Raw genomic sequence first — 15,934 nt, 5'->3', positions numbered from 1 at the left:
AGTTTGTAATTATTCAGATGGGAAAAAAATCCCAGATAAATCTACACAATGTGTTTTTTATAGTTTAGATTTCTTAATAAAGAAACTATATCCAGGTGATTATTCAAATAATGACTGCTTACCTCTTGAACACGTTTTTAAATACTCAAAGAGAGAGGGTAATGCTATGATGGATGTCATGGTATATGAAAATAAAATTGAAAGTCTCGTGGTTTATTGTTCACATGGGAAGACTGTGTACCTGAAAACTCTTCTCCAACCATAATTTAGATATCATTAAAATTACTCATTAATGAAAAGAGTTATTTTGGAAAAATAAGCTCAGAAAGTATGAAAATATGAAAAATAAAGTGGGAGATCTTAGTTCTGATGTCAAGTGTGAATGCATCTACTTTGTACAGTTAGCATATCTGGTATTTAAGTAGTTTGACAGATGTTAACATTACCTCCCTGGCGAGTCGCCATTCTCATCAAACAAGATCATGTCCCCAGAGACCCCAGTAAAGTTGGTCTTCATGAGGGACTCCAGGAGCTTCCGGCCATCAATGGGCTTCATGGCGTCGCAGAGGCCTACATAGCCTGGACACAGCGACAGCTGCATGTTGTGGAGGCCGTATGCCATTGAGTATATCGCATTGATTACAAAGCCCATCTTGGAGTCCTGAACGTGCTGTGTCCTCAGAGTCATCTGGCCTGTCGGGGAACATCAGAGAGCAGGTGTTTATTGCACACGGTTGAAATACAATCAGCTCCTTAGACATCTGTTGATGCTATTCATAGTGGAAAAAGTCTTAAGCAGCTCATAGTGGATGCTGTTCTCAGTATGTGCACTGACCATGTTTTTTTTTTTTTTTTTTTTTTTTTTTTTTTTAAGAGGAAAAAAGGAACTAATGAACAGGTTCCCTTTATATGTTTTACTATCCAGCTGATGCCATCCTCTGTGCAACTCCACAGCATCTTCAAAGCAACTTCAAAGCGTCTGTCACTAACTATAAATAAACCTTCTGTGATTCCAGGAACTTCTCCCAGACTTCAGAAATCTCTCTAAAGCCTCAGAAATCTTTTTGTGAATACTGGAGGTGGAAATGCTAACATGGGTTATATCCAGTAGTGGCCTGGAAGACAATACTTTTATTTCAGAGATATGGGAACCAATCCTGTGTGAACAAAGTGACTTGGCACAATTTCTTTACTGTATCAAAAGATTGCCACGCTAATAACTCTCCTATCTCTATGTCCTTTGCCCCTCTCCATTTGCAAAGTGAGGATAATGATGCAATGCAGATGAATGCATTAAAATGTCCATGAAGAGTTTGATGATGTGCTTAGTTGATGACTCTTAAGTGAGAGAATTGCTGTCTGCTTAAGACAGAATTGGTAACCATACTTTTTTGGCTTTTAATATATAATGTCTAGATTTCTATTTCCTGCTTAAGCTTCTGTAAGATGTACAATAAAAAATCACCCTGAAGTTTTTTTTTTTTTTTTTTTTTTTAAGTGCAGTGTTATTAATGACATATTCACCCTGTTGGCAGCACCAGCCCAGATAAGGCAGAGTAGGCTGGAGGTTTTCTGTCTCACATGTCATCAGCAAAGCTGCCAGCTGCACTTCAGCCACCAGATCTTTAACACAGGGGTGGGGACAAGAGTCAGAGACAAAACAACTTCATCAATAGTGCTGGGAATTTGTCAGGCACCTGGAAAGATTTGGCTCTGGAGGGAGGACTTGCAAAGAGCTCTTCAGTGTCTGTTTTAGAACATTTGCTCTTTTATCAATCGAGCAGCTGTCCCCAGGGAGCCCGGTGTGTGGGCAGCCAGGAGCAAAGGGAATGCAAATAACCCTCTCTGTCCACTGTATGAGTTTCCCTCCCAAAGAGTCACTGGCAAGCGGCAGGGATGGAGCTTACACATGCCCATGTGAGCTGCAGGAGCTGCACAATGTGAGAAGCAAGATATGTCATGAAAAGATGATGTAAAGACAATTGTTTCTTGAAAGAAATGAAGACTAATATATGGCTTTGTGGGTGGCACACATCTACTGTACCATTATCCACCTCAAAGACAAGCATCTGATCTGATGTCTAGGCACTTTCTGTGGATATGAACAAGGCTCTCCAGCAAGTGCCTGATACCATCATAAAATAGGTGCATCTACATTTTGATGGTGAATAATAACATCACAATGCAGTTCTAACTACTGAAAAAAATTTGGAGTACTGAAAACATCAGGAGTCGTAACACAGATACATTCTTTGTATTGAAAATCATTGCATAGAGGTGCCTTCTCTCCTTCTACTTCATGCTGGAACTGGCACTCCCAGTTCCAGTTCTAGTCAGCCTCAGAAGCAGTTATTAATGTTTCGGATAGTTAAGTGATATGAGCTTGAAGTATCTGTAATAGAATTAAAACTTGGAAACAACATGCAGTGTTGCTTGTTTCTTCTGTTCTACCAAGGTATTGCTTTTTCCTAATTAAAAATAATAGGCATAAAAACTGCAACAGTGGAGTACATGTAAAACCCATACTAATTGAAATTAAGTGGAAAATTGAACAAGCACATTACATTGCAATACACAAAACTTGTTTTAACCAATTATTCACCCTCAAAATTGACAGCTCACAAACCATGCAGTTAATTATAGTAGCCATTAGAATGAATCAGATTTGCATCAGCAATAGTATTTATTGTGAAACAATATTTCAGCTGTTTTATTGCATATGATTGCTTAAAATTTAATAACTAAATTTTTACAGTAGCACTCTCCACTGGGCTTTGTGCTTCAATTTTATTGAATTATTATTCTGACTTTCTTTAAACATGGAATCTCATTCAGTTCACCTGATAATTTGTAATGAGGCTGCTTAGCTCTTCATAGAGGCTGCTAGCAATTGTCAATGGAGTTGTGAGGGAATTAGCTGTTTTAGAGAATTTTAATATACTTCCTGCAGCTGCAGAACATTTTACTGAGATGTTATCTGGCCCACTTTGCTACACAGGGGCATATCCAACCTGCCATGTCTGACTGCCAGCTTACATGACCTCAACACTCTGTAGTTAAGGTGAACATCTCAAAAAATGAGACAAATTTTTTTTTCTTTTTAATGTACTGTAATAGAGTCTTCAAAAATGCCAATATTAACAACAGCAGCAATAACAAAAATTAAGTCTGAAAGTGATTTTCAACTCCCGCTTCACAAAGTATTTAAGCATGTCAGACTAGAAGCATATACATAACCCTACTGACATGAGTGATCCTATTAGTGGTTTTAATACAAGTCTGAATACACAAGTTAAGAGCTGGCCTCTCAGCCAGATAAATAAATAAATAAATAAATAAATAAATATTAAGTCTGTCTCTACAGAAAGTACGATTTAGGTAGCCTTAAATGCACTGTTCACTTAATTGTTATTTTCCACTGTCTTCAATGGAACTCAAACATTCTTAAATTTATTGATGAGTGCTATCTTCAGTCAAGAGCTTTTCTTGATGCAGGGTCATCATGAGATTGAGAGGTGGCACTGATGAATTTAATGATGATGACGCTAGTGATGTTCAACAGTACTGACTGCACCGATTAAACTTTTAATCAAGAAAAATGTAAAATTCTAATAGAAGTTGAGGAGTTCCTAAGAATAAGAGGACAGGGAATAAATATCCACCCACTAAAACTCATATGCATGCTCTTAATACCCATAGCAGAACTTTTCTATCACAGTCAAAACAAAATCTATTTCTATAAAAGATCTTTTTTGCTCTGTCTTGTACATTCCCATATGAGACAAATTTGTAAAGAAGGAAATTAAAAATTTTTGCTTTCCTATGGGCTGTGAAAAGCTAATGTGATGCCACTGAACTTTGGCATGGACAGATAAACAGGCCATGTCAAGGTGAATGTTTTAGTTCAGTTCAGGAGTGGGCTTTCAAAGTCAATCTCCAAATCATTTCTGCTCACTGTGCTTTGATTTGCATTGGGTGTCACAGTCTCAGAGAAGTGTACTGAATTTCTTTCAAATTAAACTCAACTGGATGAAGTGCTCCAAGAGAGCACCTGATGTACCACAGCTACAGGTGGGCATTCAAACCATACAACCAGGCTAGTGTCAGTTTGGAGCAAAATTCCCCCAAGCTATGAATCCTGCTTGGCTCCCAGCATTTGAGAACAAACTCAGCACCTCTCCCAGGAGCAGTGCAGAGGCAGCGAGTGCATGGGCCAAGTACAAAGCTGAGCTTTGTAGGTCTCCAGTGGATACCTATTGCAATTTTGACAGGCTGAAGTACCTATTCTGTGGCCAAACTTTTTTTTTTTTTTTTTTTTTTTGAGATGTAGCTTACCTTCCCATAAATATCATTTGAAATAATATCAAACTATTTATGAGTCTATGCTGTACTTGGTGATTATGTCTACAGGATTATAGAAAGTGATCTATACTGCAGTACATTAAAACCAATAAATATTAACTCTGTGTCATGCTAATTACTGCAGAAATAAAAAATCTCGCCTCCTGCAATTAGGAGGTACAAGGCAGTGGAAGAATGCAGAGTGAATCAAATCATACTGAACCTTAATGAAGAAACTGGGATAACACTTGTAACACAGAATGACCACATTTGGTGGAATTATCCGAGGAAAAAAAAAAAAAAAAAAAAGAAATCTCAGTGGTTAATGCACATGAGCAGATCTCTGTTTATTCCTTAGTCTTTCTTGCCCAAGACATTTTGGAAATAAATAAGGGCTTATCCTATTACTTTCCAAACTGTGAGATCATGAGGATTTGGACTCTGGATCCGAAGTCACACAGCCTTTTCTGTCTAAAAAATACTATGGAGAAACACCCTGTACCTTCTTTGTCAAATCAGGCAACCCACCCGTCCTTCAGTTTCCCATCCAATATTTCTTTTCTACTACATTTTATTGGCCATTTTTCCTTAGACTGAATATTCCTCAGGAAGAGGACTGCTTTTTATCATCTTCTGCCTTTCCTGTGCCTAATGCAATGGGGCTTATGCAATGGGGCTGGAGTTTTTAGGTGCTACTGTACTGTCTCTGAAAAGTAAAATTATCCTTGATTAATTAAAAAAAAATAAAGTAAAAAATATATATATGTAAAAAATAAATAAATCTATAGATCATTTAGAAATCTCTTGTTATGTAATCAAATCACATACAAGATTCAGGGGAGCCTTTCCAATATGGGTAAATGAATTAAACACCAACTTAAAAATTTGCTGCCTTTGGAATGTGTGGTTAATATTTTTTTTTTCTTTCCCCATGTAAATATGCATTCTGCATTCCTGGATGTATCTGTATCTGTCCCTAGGTTTATCACAGGACTGTGACTTCCCCAAAGGTGAAGAGTGGTTTTATGAGTTGTAAACATCCAGAGCATCACAGCCTGCACCTTTTCTGCCCACACTGCTGGGAGAGACCCAGTTTAGGATGCTCCAACAATATCACAACGGAGGATAAATGCAGGGCAATCACACACGGTGCTACTCAGCTACTCAGTGAAGGCAAGCTTGGGTGTGAGCACTTCAGAGTTGTTGAGGCACCCTGATAGGGTGAACGTGGGAGCTGGTACAGGGCACTGGGCAGGACTGGCTCTGAAAGCAGCCTCGAACCCCTTCAGCAGAGGCTGCCCAGCACCTTGTCCAGATTTGTTCCTTAAACTTGTCCCGTCTCCAAAACGCAAACACGTAGATGACGGAAGAGAAACATGATCTTTCACCAAGAAAAGTGAGTCCAGCTGGCAACGGCTCTTGTCATGGATCCATTTAAAACCAATTAGTGTTCTTATGGGAACGGAGTCACGAAAGCACTTTAGGGCTCTCGCAGTCCCGCATCTGCTCCAGCGCGGCCGCCGCACGCCCAAGGCTCCGGCTGGCCTGGCTGCGGCCGCCGGACTGTGGCTCCACCTGCTGGACACGGCAAAATAACATAAAATAAACGGCCCTTGCAGGAAATTCTGAAATTTCACAGTTTCCTGTACTTGCAATGCAAGTTTTTGGAAAATACTCATCGAATTATAGAATCACAGAATGGTTTGGTTTGGAAGGGACCTTAAAGATCATCTAATTCCAACCTACTTGCCATTATTCTTCAATAAAATTCATCATTGTTCTTTTTTTTTCATGTAAATCTTGTCACTTTTTTTTTTTTTTTTTTTTTTTTTTTTTTTAACTAACTCTGACTTTTTACCCCCAAGGAAGATAAGATACTATTTTGTCTGTTTTTCTCTTTGCCAGCTGGTGACATCTGGAAGCCTCACCATCTTGGGTGCTAAAGACTGCAAAGCTACCATTGTTCAATATGCTTTTCCTGTTTTCTAACTTTTCTAAAGTTGAAAATACTTTGAAGTTAGAAGAATGGAGAAAAGGTAAAAAAAGAGTGAAAATATTTGAAATTCCCAGAAGCCCTCTCTGTATTTCTTTATACAAGGAGAAGCAAGTGAAACAAATGTGAGATAGAATATGTGAGAATATTTTTTTACAACATGCAGAGCAAGTTGCCTTTTTTTTTTTTTTTTTTTTTTTTTGCTATGCAGTGACTTCAAGATTGAAATAAAGGGGAGTGGGTTGTGCTTATTTTTATTTTTCCTTTATTTTTTTCAATGATCAAAATGTTGTTTATGATAAAGTCTTAGAGAACATCACAGAAGAAACAAGAACTATAACTTACAGTCTCAAACTATCCCATGATGTTTCCTTATGACTAATTTACAAATTAGTTTCCATATATGTCATTAAAGATTTCATTGAATCTTTGGGCAAATTTTGTTTTCAGATACAATAAACATACAGAGATGAATACTAGTTTTGCTAGCAAATATGTCCTACCTCCATTTTCTGCTAGCAGCAGTAGAAGCAGTAGAAGTTCAAGCCCACCAGTGAGACATTTTTCTTTTTATTTCCCCTTTGCTTTAGTGAATAACTCTAACAAAAATCATTAACAGCCTGCCCTTTGTAGCCAAGATATGGCAGGGACAGTCTGTTGTCTATTAAGGTTCAGGATTTTTTAGGTCTGCAATTGGTCCATTGTGCTCCTTGGGAACACATCAGATTCTGCCCCTGGAGCTGCAAATTCTGGGTTTGTTTGTCATCCCAGAAATACACATCACCTCAGTGAAGAAATGACTGTAGTCTATGAAATGGAGGAAAGGCTGTATATGTGAACCAAGGTAAAGCACAGTATTCATACCTAATCAAGTTATTTTTGTTTAAAGAGACAGAAAAAGACTGAGTTGGAAACGTTTCCAAAATCTGTCATCACAGCTTTTTGTTAATGCAATGTGGAAGAAAAAATAAAATTCAGTTCTCTATTATTTGTAAGGTCACAGGTGTATTTTTTCTGCTAAAAATCAAATGTAACAGTTTACTTATTTTTTCATTTCACTAATTTAATTTCCTACAGCCTCTTGGCTTCATGAACAAATATATTTTTCATTTCTATAGAAAATTTCATCTAGTTTAAATGTCCTTTTCCATTCAAAATGAATACAAAACCTCAAGATTGTATTATATCTTTTCTGAAAAGGAAATTCCGAGAAAAAAATAGAGATTTGGCAACACTGGAAATGTCATTTTGACGTTGAGGCAAAAAAAAAACCAAAACACAGTAACAAACAATACAGCAACACAGACTGAAACAATGTGAAAGCAAATTATAAATTTGAAACAAAACACTTCAGAGTTACTGAAATGAGAAAATAGTACTAATAAAAAAAAGACTCATTTCAACGTTTTTCTGTTAGAGTGTGTGTCATTGAGTCAACATGCTGGTAGGGAATGTTTCAGATTTGACAAGCAAATATCTTCCAGTTAAGTCCACTTACCAAATTACAGAATTGTATAATCATTCAGGTTGGAAAATACCTCTAGGATCATCTACTCCAACCTCTAACCTAGTACTAACGTCCACCACTAAACAATGCTACCAAGTTCTACGTCTACACCTTTATTGAAGACCTCCAGGGATGGTGACTCAACCACACCCCTGGGCAGCCTGTTCCAATGATGCACAACCCTGTCAGTAAAGAAATTTCTCCTAACGTCCAACCTAAACCTCCACTGGTGCAACTTGGGGACATTTCCCCTCATCCTATCACTCAGTGATTTCAAAATGTTTTTGATCAGCCCCAAATATTTTTTTTTCACTGTCCAAAAATGCAGAGAGAACTTCCAGAAGATGTTTTTAACATGCTTAGTTGACTTTGGTGTCTTACTTCTTTTTAAGTCTACAAAAGCAAGATGTATTCAGAGCTCTCACAGCTCTGCCTGGAGGTTGACCTGCATCCTTGGGTGCCTGCATACTAGTGAAAGTCTGGGTTCTGTTGTCAAGTTCAGTAACATCAGAGAAAAGGATAACAGTGATCATAAGTCTCGGAAGACGGTAAATAAATAGATATCCATTACCTCACACCATTTTCTTAGGAATAATATTATTATTCCACCTTCTACGGAATTCAATTTCTTTGATCATAAATTGCAATGAAATACAACTGCTACAGAAGCAAGAGCACATTAAAAGTGGGCCTAAAACTTTCTGCACTTGCAAACATGCTTGTGTGAAGTATTTGAATCTATGTAGGAAGCTGAATTGTTGTGAGAAGAGAATGATGGGAATTACTCTAATTCATTCTTCTAATAGGAAACATCTATAATCTGGATACATCTAATTACAATTTGCATTTATTCTTAAGGCTAAAGAGACATGGTCTACCAGTACAATTGTATTAATATCTCCTAGGTAGTTTTCAGGGTTTAGAAAAGCAGTGAGAAAAGGAATGGTAGCATAAAGGATATAACCACAGTTGAATGGTATATCGTCAAAGGATCCTAATGTATGGAAGGAGGAAGGCAGGGATGGATTTTGGAGGAGTTTGTGGAATTCAATAATAGTAAAGGGAAGATTGCAGTTATTCAAGGGTTTTAGTTGCAGGGGAGTTAAAATCAGGTTCAATGTATATATATATATATAAAGTCTTTCAAATAGGTGTAACAGAATATATAGCAGTCATCAGTGCCATACTGCTTCTTTCTCTGAGTGAATCAAAAAATTGTGACATGTCTGTGTAGGCTCCTGGATCAGATTATGTCAGACTTCTGGAAAATTCAGAACTGAATCTATGCCTTGCAGCTAATCCACCTTTGGGAATTTCTGGACCTGAAACAGCATTACTGTAAAAGTAGTGATAAACAAAATTTGAGCTTCAAATCCGAAATGTTGGCCATAAAGATGAGGCTTGGATCATCTTCCAGCTTGCAAGTGCCCAAACATGATACATCATATATCAAGTAACAAACTAAGTGAGAGACAGGATGCACTCAGGAGAATTAAAATGTCCTTTAATTCACTGTTAAAAAAATACAAATAAATTTTAACTTAATTTGTTTTGATTTATTTTCACTAGAAATCTAAAGATAAAAGTGTGGGAATGCCACATGTTTAGGGAATATGGGGTTTAAATGTGACACATTCACTGAAATATGGAAAACAAGCCATCCACTCTGACAGGACTTACTTTTTTATCAGCTACGGTTTGACTAAACCAATTTTGGCATTTGAGTTTAAATTTAACAAACAGATTATTATCCTGTTGCAGTACAAAGACTAGACACTTATGCGTGATTCCTAAATTCTATCTGGAAATACAATAGGGCCATTTGTTATACCAAGTTCCTTTTCAGCTGAAGCTCTAGGATTTTCTGTGGGTTGTTTTGACCTCATTAGAAGTAGCTGGAGCTGGACGATATTGAGCAAACAAGCAGATATTTTTCACATTTATACTTTTTGTGCTTTTCTGTACATTTAGCCACAAAACTTTTCTCACATTTATCCCAGATCTCCCTTTCTGCAAATAAACTCTTTCACTCTTAATCCTGTTACTAATTGCTTGGAGAATTATGGCAATAATTCTCCCATGTGCATTTTAGTACACTTGAAAAAAATTGTTTTTAATCTCACAGAAGCCACATGGTTAAATCAAAAAGGGATGAATTGACTTGCTTCATCTTGCTAAGACTCATTCAAGATGCTGCTGCAAGTCTCATTTTCCCTGCTTATTTCTTTATGTTCTTCTTCCCTATAATACCTGCCACTGGCTCCTTGCTCCCCAGCATGTCAGATATAAGTTGCTTTCCTCATTTTCTGTGCCCTCTGTGTCCTGTCTATAGTTGATCTCTGACTGATTAACTCAGCTTCCGTCATTTACCTTTGTGTTTTCTCCCTGGCTGCTTTGAACCACAGTATTTAATGTCAGGACCCTGCTGTAAACACCTGCAAAAATGGTCTATCACCTTTCTTCAGATTCTTGTTTCTATGATGCCTTTACATGAGGCTATGAGTATTTCTGAAGTCCGTAACCTCTGCTGGTCAAACCAAGATGTTACAATGCTTCATCAGCATTAGCCTCTATTACTTCTATATTCCTTGTCTTAGATCATAGACGATTGGGATATGTATTCTGGTTTTGCTCTGTGTTTAAGTAACACTTTTAAAAATAATGTTCCATCTATGCCTCTGGATTTTAGGAACTATAAGAAAAAAAATAATTCAGAAGCAGAGGCAAAAGGATTCATTTAACAGACAGGTAGATGTAATAAATATGCTTTTGCTCCTGGTGACTTTGAAGGCTTAACTTTTTCCAGTAACGTCAGCTGAGCCAGAGTTTAATGTACTTTCCTTACATTTTGTTTTCTTTCTGTTCTGTGTTAAGATGCATTTGTAAAACACCCTCACCAGGAGAAAAATTCGAGCTTTGATGGGAAGACTTGCCTGTGAGCATGCAAGTGCATACACACCCTGTCTCTAAAGGTGCAAAGACAATTGATAACAAAGGATTGGATTAACCTTTTATGACCTGAAGACAGTCATTGAGTAGAGTTATTTATCTGGTTCAAGTTGCACACCTATTCACAAACTTCACTGAGTCGTGGCATTAGATAATAAAAAAGATATCTGTCTGGTGCCAGAGGGGAAGCCAAATCCAATTCTTGTAAAATCCCTACTGTTTTGAGGCCATTATACATCTTCTGTTCAAGATGCATTATAAATTCTTTGCTCTGACTCTTGGTGTCTGGAGGTGGCTTGTAGCACCTGTCCTGTGGCATGGAACTGATTACACTGAAAATCAACTCAAATAAGCCTGCAAACTTCTCACTTTCTGTAGTACTCCAGCTGGGCAGAAAATCAATGTACTTAGTGACAGCAGTGACACCCATTTGGATTAGGTATGTTCAAATCCGCAAATGAAAAGCATTCTTGATGCTAATATTTTTACCTCATTGTGAACTAAATGTACATGAAGGGATGGATACCTTTTAGAATTTGATAAAAATGAATGAATAAAAAATGCTTTGGGATTGTTTTCTCATATTCTTTATATAAGGCTGATTTCACAATCTTATTTTACATATCTTATTAAACTGCCTCTTCATTTCATAATAATACCTGTGTGTATTTTCTTGCTGTTTAAATAAGTTGTTACTATTAACAATTTTTTTTTTCATGATATTGCAACCAGATGATGTAGAATAATTCATTTTTTTTCCCTCCAAATTAATGGTTATTGTTTTCTATATAGATGTCATCATTTAATAATGACCTCATCTATCAACCTTATATCTTTTTATCATTATCCCAAGAAGTAATAAATGGCTTGCCTTTTGGTGCAGAGATAGATTTTTATTTGTCTCCAGCATTCCTCTATAAGCTCAACATCTTTGGGATCCTGAGAAACTCCTTAGCCTGTTTGTTTGTTTTTCTGTTTTTAATATGGAGCTGCTGGAGAAGAAAATGTATTTACCAAGGTAAACTAAAGGGCACATTCCTGTTTTCTTATCAGGATAAATCTGAGACAATACTAACATATACATCATCATGCAGAAGCTCTCAGGACAGCCTACAAAATGCCTGTGACCATGGAGGGCAAGTTTTATCTTTATTCTAGGGAAGCCTGAAGTGGGGGAATTCCAGACTCAAAACTAGGCATGGTTAAAGTTAGGAAATCAAATATGAATTTAGGAAATGATATATAAGATTTTAAAAGCCATGGGGAACATAGGAAATTAAGTAGAACTAAAAGCTACCATGACAAGTCTCAAAAATTCAAGCTAATTTGGAGGTTAAACTCCCAACATCAAAATCTCTCCTGAGAGCAATTCACAGAGAATACATTGGTGACTTACCTGCTGATAAAGCCACCAAGTGATAAGGCTGTATATTACTAACTGCAATATTTCTTCACTTTATTGCACACCCTTGCCTAGTTTGGGGGCTATTGTGAAAAAAAACAGCATTGGTGTCTTAGCACTTATTAAGCAAATGAATGACATGAAATAAATCTGCATGTAATTATATTGGGTTTATGTGGAAGTTTTTTGGCGGGGTTCTGCAAGGAGTGGGTAGCATCTGTGAGCAGAGCCCACCCAGCAGCTGCCCCATGTCAGATCAGAACCAGCTCCAGATGGCTCCAAAAGGGACCTGCCACTGGCCAGAACTGAGCCATGAGCGACGCTGGGTGGGCCTCTGGGAGAGCAGAGTTAAGGAAGGGGGAAAAAAATCCTGCTGTGCTACAGCAGCTGGGAGAGAGGGGTGAGAGCTGAGAGAGAAGCAGTCCTGCAGCCCCCAGCGTCAGCACAGAAGTAGAGCAGGAGGTGCTCCAGGCATGTAGCACAAGTTCCCCTGCAGCCTGTGGGGAGGCCCCTAGTGGAGCAGGCTGTCCTCCTGCAGCCCATGGCTCCTACATGGAGCAGATCTCTATGCTGCAGCCCGTGGAGGAGCCCCCGGTGGAGCAGGTGGATGTGGCCTGGAGGAGGCTGCGGCCCATGGAGAGCCCCTGCAGGAGCAGGCCCCGGGCTGGAGCTGCAGCCCATGGAGAGGAGCCCACGCAGGAGCAGGGGGTCTGGGGGGAGCTGCCGCCCGTGGGGGACCTGTGCTGGAGCAGTTTGCTCCTGAGGGATGGACCCCGTGGTACAGAGCCATGTGGGAGCAGTTCCTGAAGAGCTGCAGCCTGTGGGCAGCCCCCGCAGGCTCAGTTCGGGAAGGACGGCATCCCGTGGGAGGGACCCCACGTGGAGCAGGGGCAGAGGGTGACCGTGAAGGAGCGGTGGAGACGAAGCGTCAGGGACTGACCACAGCCCCCATTCCCCGTTCCCTTACGCCGCTCTCGAAGAGGAGGTGGAAGAGAGTGGATGAGGGGGGGAAGGTGTTTGTAGTTTTTTTTTTTTTTTTTTTTTTTCACTGCTCTGTTAGTAGTTGGCAATAAATTATATTAATCTCTCTACACCGAGTCTGTTTTGCCAGTGATAGTGACTGGTCTTCCAGTCCTTATCTCAGCCCCATAAGTTTTTTTCCTTATATTTTCCCTGTGCTTCTGAGGAGAAGGAGCGAGAGAACAGCATGAGTGAGCTTAAGATGCCCATCAGTTGTTAAACAACAACAGTCATTGAATATCCTTTTCAGGAATTTTGACCAATGATCTAGATCAAAATCAGAATGGTAAAATTGAGTAATGTGATGATCAACAATTCTCTGTGTGAAAACCCTGATTAAATGGACAGTTTTAATGATAAGACTTATTGATTGCTGTGGAGTAGTGTCCTTAATCTGGGGAATTCCACAACTGAATTAACATTTTTCTGCCCTACAGCAATGAAAAAGAATTAAAGCTATTATAATATTTATTTCTCTCTCTATCTTTTTTTTTTTTTTTTCCTTTTAATATAGTTATCATGGCCTAGCAGTGAATGTGACAATAAAGCCGGAGAAAAAGTAATTAGAACAATATATTTGGAAAAGTAGTTTTTTTTTGTTTGGTTGGTTTTTTTTCCTCTGATCATGATTTGCAAATCAGCACAGTATGATTCTTACACATTTATTTGTGTGTTTGAAACTCATGGGCTCTAGGAATCTCGTTGAGCTGTGGCTCATTTAGGATTTCTTTGTGGGAAACCTTCCAGCAATGAATGCTGTTCCAAATGTGCTATCAAGCTTTATGATTAAGTTGTCTCATATCCACAACTGGATGACTTCATGTTTAAAATAACATCTCCCTGCACCCCTGAGATAATTTTTTTTTCAGCAGTGAATTTTATTTTAGGCACTATAAAAGACTCTGTAGGCACACGTTTCACACTTCTCAATCTTTCATATAAAACAGAAATTAGATTCTCCCAGTGCTGGTAAAAAGCATGTAAAATAAAAGATACCCCCAAAAAGTCAATCTGAAGTGTCATTGATAATGCATCACATTGATAGAAAAGAGGTTTTTGTTAGCTTGTAGCCAGTCATATCCACTGTACTGGTATCTCAAGAAAAATATCTACGTTATCGTGGGGAAATCAATGAAGTTTACTGCTCAATATATAGTGCCTGTCAATAGAGCAAATAAAACCTGTGTCAGGCTGTGTTGGAAGGATAGCAGAAGAAAAATACTAGGGAAAAGTCAGTTGAATGCTGAAGGTGTACACAGAGATTTTGTGATTCTTAGGTTCGATTTCCACTTCAGCCACAAACTTCCCCTGCAGCCTTGTGCAAATCAAAAAAAAAAAAAAAAGAAAAGAGACTTATGAAACATAAGTGGGACTTGAAAGGGATTAGATTTGTGGGGGATTTTTTCTTGTGTAAATCCAAAACTTTAATCCTTAAAGCCATTTCGTAGTCTCACAGGTGTGGAAATTATGGACGTTTTTAGGAGGGAAGGTCCTTTGGGCCTTATAGCTGTGGTTGGGCTGATGTCCAACATGGAACCCCAGGATATCTACTATGGTGTTCCCTCTGTCAAAGGCATGCAGTCCCCAAAGCCACAGCAAATCTGAAGGAAATCTGAAGGAAAACCTGTCATACTATCATTTAAGTATAACTTGGGTAAGGAGGGGGAGACTCAGGTTAATGCCTTACACTGTCTGAAGAGCTTCAAAGCTACAACATCCACTTACCATCAGGACAATTGACCATTAGGTCTCCTCTTTTGCTTCCTTCATTTTCAAATTATTTGAAGCTTTTTCAGAAACTCAAATAATGGGAAAGTGAGCAAGGACAATGACAAAACTTTCTTTTCACAGCCTTGTTGGTTTGCAGTATATTGTCATCATCTGAAGTGCATGGGAAAGCCTTGAAAGCATTCATGCATCTGAAGATGCATGGAAAAATTCAGTGTTATACATGCAGTGACATTCACTACATGCTAAACAGAGACACTGTCTGCTTGTAAGGCTTGCGCCTATTTTTTCTGTGCTGTAAAACAACAACGTAGTATCTGCTGAGTTGGTGTCAGTGTCATCTTAAACTTCCATTGTAGCTTAAGGAGTTACTTCAAGGAAATAAAGGAGAAAGTATGTTTCAATCAGAACTAATAAGCTGTTACCCCTCAAGATAATAATGAAATGGGGCATTGTCTTAGTATTGCAAGGCATCTCATGAAATAGAGAGTAATTAATGGAAGTAATACAAAAATTTTGAGAAGAAGAAGAAAAAAAAAAGCATCCCATTTTTCTGGGAAAAAAAAAAGTCAGTGTTTTGCAAAAATGACAAAATGTTGTGGCAGTTTTTTGCTAAAATCAGTACAATTTTATGAAAAATATCAGCTTAGTCAAAATGGCATTTCCTGAAATGACTCACATCTGAAAGAAAATTTAATGAAATCCTTCAAACCAACTAGTCTTCTATCTGAAATACACAAATGATCTTCATCATTACCATCTGGACTTCAGATATTTTTTAGTGTATTAACTCTCTGATTGCTCTTGTGCCATAAAGAAATATAGTTAGCCTTGTTTCAGAAAAGAAGCATTGAATTTTGGAGGATAAGATTTTTGAAAGTATTTAGATGACTGTAACGGCACACTAGCATCAAGATTTTCAAATTTAGAGAGGTGTTAGTTACTGAGGCGCTATCTATTTGTTTCTCTAGAGATCTGAATACTTTTAAAATTG

The 15,934-nt window shown here is 38.2% G+C and overlaps 2 protein-coding genes across 4 annotated transcripts in view; both read right to left on the bottom strand.

Moving 5' to 3' along the window:
• CTSC (cathepsin C) overlaps positions 1-15,934 on the bottom strand; it is a 770,970-nt gene that overhangs the window by 126,625 nt on the left and 628,411 nt on the right. The gene's annotated exons all lie outside the window — the stretch shown is intronic.
• Positions 1-15,934, bottom strand: part of GRM5 (glutamate metabotropic receptor 5) — a 278,573-nt gene that overhangs the window by 48,234 nt on the left and 214,405 nt on the right. For all 3 annotated transcript variants that reach the window (XM_035542529.1, XM_035542530.1, XM_035542532.1), the window contains exon 4: positions 447-693. In XM_035542529.1, coding sequence (XP_035398422.1) covers positions 447-693 — 247 coding nt within the window. The remainder of the gene's footprint in view (positions 1-446; positions 694-15,934) is intronic.

The sequence above is a fragment of the Cygnus atratus genome, chromosome 1, assembly GCF_013377495.2.
Source record: "Cygnus atratus isolate AKBS03 ecotype Queensland, Australia chromosome 1, CAtr_DNAZoo_HiC_assembly, whole genome shotgun sequence".
NCBI lineage: Eukaryota > Metazoa > Chordata > Aves > Anseriformes > Anatidae > Cygnus > Cygnus atratus.
The sequence above is the reverse complement of the archived record's forward strand: the minus strand, read 5'-3'. Positions and strand labels throughout refer to the sequence as shown.